Consider the following 3,425-nt stretch of genomic DNA (forward strand, 5'->3'; position numbering starts at 1 on the left):
CAACCTTACAATTATGATGCCACACGCCTCCTCCCACCTAAATTCACTCGTATTCATCTCTCGTCTGCTTTATTTTGCTAAAATATCAGAATACGCAAATCTTCTTCGACCTTCTTCAGAACCCAAATAACCTGAACTCTACATGGTTGTGAAAGCAGATCATGCGCATGCGCACAGAGAAAACATGAACAAAAGAAAGAAAAGAAGGGTTGGGGGAACGTACTGATGCCCTAGCTTGTCTCTTTGTAAAAGATAGTCCTATTCCAAGCAACTGTTGAAGCGTAGGCTGCATTTGACATAATCCATATTGGTGACAAGAGTTGAAGCTTTGGCTACACAGAAAGGCTTTGATGTCCCCAGGAAAAAAGCTTAACAGTTTATTTGGTTTAGTTTTAGTGCATACCCTTTTCATGTGTTTTGTTTCTTATGATAGTAATTGGCATGATGAGCCACTACCACCAGCACCTCCACCAGCATTTGTCCTATTGGCACTGTTTCTCCCTTCAACAACAACAATGGACCACTCCTTTGGGCCTTCTTTCAGACTGACGATAGCCTCTATTAACTTTTCCACGTGCGTAACTCCGTCCTAATCCGTTCTTTAACTCTTAGCTTCTAAATTGTACAATAGACCTGGCAGAGTTAAGCTGTTTTTCTTCTTTTTTGTTTTTTGTTTTTGGGTTTTCCCCTTTGTTCCCCACAGTTAAGCTCCATTTTCATTTGTGGCTCTACTTTTCTTGCAATACTGGGCACAAAAGTTGGTGGAAATGATAAAGACACCATAAATTTTACGATAGGTACGCATTAAAGTACTCTGTTGCATAATCCTCCTGATTTGTATGTGTCCTGATGTTAATAGTAACTGTTTTGGATTATTGGCTTAAGCGTATAATTTTATGTTTTTCATATTATGGACAAATCAAGGGGGGAAAAATCATCAAGAGCTGTTATTGAATATCTGTATGTAAACTCAACCAGCTCTAATGGAGGCAAGGAGGGTGATGCTCATATAAACCATAATACTAGAAGAAGAAAGCAGAGTAGTATGTTTCTATAGTAAGGAAAAAGAGAAAACATAAAACAAAAGGGAAAAGCCTCCATTTTTAAAGAAGTGCTAGATTAGTTTGAGAGCTCAGCTCTGAGTTCATCAAAATCGCTCATGGTGTCAGCAAAAGAAGAGCTAATTTTTAGGTCAGCAAGCAGCTGACGAAGATCAGAAGCTTCTTCCTTGAGGCGTGCATTCTCCTGAACAACTCTATCATGTGACTCAGACACATGGTTCAGTTTGTCAATGAGGTTGTAGTTCTCATTCCTAAGCCTCACCACTTGTGACCACAGTTCATCCAAGTGCTTCTGCTTCCTCATCCTGGACCTCCTAGCGGACTCTCTGTTTGATATCATTCGCCTCTGCCTCCTTTCATCAATGATACTGAGCTGAATCTCATCAGCCTCATCAGAAGTTGAGTTGCTACTGAGGCAGCTTGAAGAAGCAGGTGGACGAGGAGGGATAAACTCAAGGCTTCCTGAACCAGAAGGGAAGTAGCAGTTTGGCAAATTGCTCAAGAGGGTGTTCAGGTGAAGCTGGTTTTGGATATCACCATGTTGAAACAAGCCAAAGTTTGGAGGAACTAAGATGGGGTTTTCAGGAGCTGAATAGTGAAACCCTCCTATCTCATTGGGAACCATGGCTGGAATTCTCAAAACCTGAGATGAAGAAGATGAAGAAGAAGAAAAAGAAGAAGAAGAAGAAGAAGATGATGATGATGATGATGAGGAGGAGGAGGAGGATAATGATGTTTGAAGGATTGAGTAGGGAATTGTGTGGATATTGCTGAGATGATGGGGAAGGTAGTGTGGGTAGTGGGGGGAATTTATAGGAGAATGAGGGAAAGAAAAGTGAGCTGGTTTGAGCAAAAATTAAAAGAAAAGGGAAAGGAAAAAAGAGAGTCACATTACTAATGGCTTACATGAGCAGAAACTATTGAAAAATTATTGGGTAAGTGCTACTAACATATGCATGTGTATGCATCCTGAGAAAGTCCACTTTTTGTCCTATAAGTGCTTATTCATACTTCATGTCACAAACACCATCTGTCATAAATTTCACCAGTTTGGTCTAACAACGAAAGTGAGTATGTGTAATTGCTTGGAGCTACAAGTGCAAAAAGTTTTATTCTGATCTCTATATTGATAGTCTACAAATTAGTTAAGATGAGCAAAATACCAGATTGTATTGCTAAAAACAAAGAGTCCATGACTTGTTGGTTTGTTTACATGTGACTCTGTCTGTAGATTACTGTCTAATCTGTAATCTAGGACTTTCTTCTTGTCAAATGTAGTTCACACCTATAAGTTGCAATTGAAATACTATTTTTTGAATTTCGGGCATCAGGTTGAATTACTCATAAAAGAGCTAGAAACGATGATGTGGTGGGAAATGATATAATATTATTGAAGAGAAGTGAAAAGAGGCACATAAAAAATGGTGCTAAAGTCGATTTCAGGGGGTTTTCCTTTTCATTTTTGTTCCCTCCCCCCCTCCTGATGAGGACCCTACCTAATAGAACAAGAAAATTTTAAAGTTGAAAAATCTTACAGCCAATAACTCCTCCTCATTACAGATGACGCAACGAAGGCTAGTTTAAAAGGTAATCTCTTTGAAATCGAGTTTTGATTATTACTTTTATAACCCTGATGACTCATGAGCCACTTAAATATGTGGATATTAATTACAGGGACCCATGCATGTGGAATTTTTAAGCAGTTAACATCTTGTACCTAAACTGCAGCCATTTACATTAATTAATTTAATAATCCTCTGCATTAAGCACAATAAGGCAACCCATTATCCAGAAACTTGATCTGCATGACCATACTCTTTACTTTCTAACCAAATGAGAATAAACATAAGAAGAAATCCCATATTAAATAGAACTTGAATAAAAGAGAAACATGGAAGTAAAAAAAATCTATGAGCAGCATCAAGTCTCTACTTGTATATTTTCTTTCTATATAGTTCATCTCTTCTTCTGATACTACCAGTATTTGAATACTGAACACTAAGTTTCAATCTCTTTCCGAGTTCAATAAATGAGAAAGTCTTATAAATCTAAGCTGCGCTCAAAGTTCAACTCAAATACTATGTTCTAGTAGATGTAATGTAACTCCCAGGAACATTTTGATTCTGAGTCATAAATTGCATCAACATCAGAAATGTTCTAGTTTATGGAACTCAACTGTGTTTTAGAAAACCCAGATAGTATATATCTAAATCATAGGTTGCATCAACATCAGAGAATGTTTAATTAATTCTTGTTATTGATCTTTAGTTTGTAAATTTTCACCGACTTAGTTGTGTTTTTTTCCCCCCCACCTTTAAGTGTGAGCTCTTTAGCTGTGTTGCTTCAGTGCTGCCTTTCACTTGC

The 3,425-nt window shown here is 37.8% G+C and overlaps 1 protein-coding gene across 1 annotated transcript; it reads right to left on the minus strand.

The window, feature by feature from the left end:
• Positions 1-1,043: 1,043 nt before the first annotated feature.
• LOC114720410 (basic leucine zipper 43-like) lies at positions 1,044-1,776 on the minus strand. Its single transcript, XM_028906059.1, has one exon. The coding sequence runs from the start codon at positions 1,684-1,686 to the stop codon at positions 1,120-1,122; it is 567 nt and encodes a 188-aa protein (XP_028761892.1). The 5' UTR covers positions 1,687-1,776; the 3' UTR covers positions 1,044-1,119.
• Between the last annotated feature and the right edge of the window lie 1,649 nt (positions 1,777-3,425).

This window comes from Neltuma alba, unplaced genomic scaffold, assembly GCF_004799145.2.
Source record: "Neltuma alba isolate B1F8T4 unplaced genomic scaffold, ASM479914v2 tig00011982_pilon, whole genome shotgun sequence".
Taxonomy (NCBI): Eukaryota; Viridiplantae; Streptophyta; class Magnoliopsida; order Fabales; family Fabaceae; genus Neltuma; species Neltuma alba.

What these genes read in the sequence shown, in the direction of transcription:
- LOC114720410 (XM_028906059.1), bottom strand. Translation starts at nt 1,686, where the DNA reads ATGGTTCCCAATGAGATAGGAGGGTTTCACTATTCAGCTCCTGAAAAC.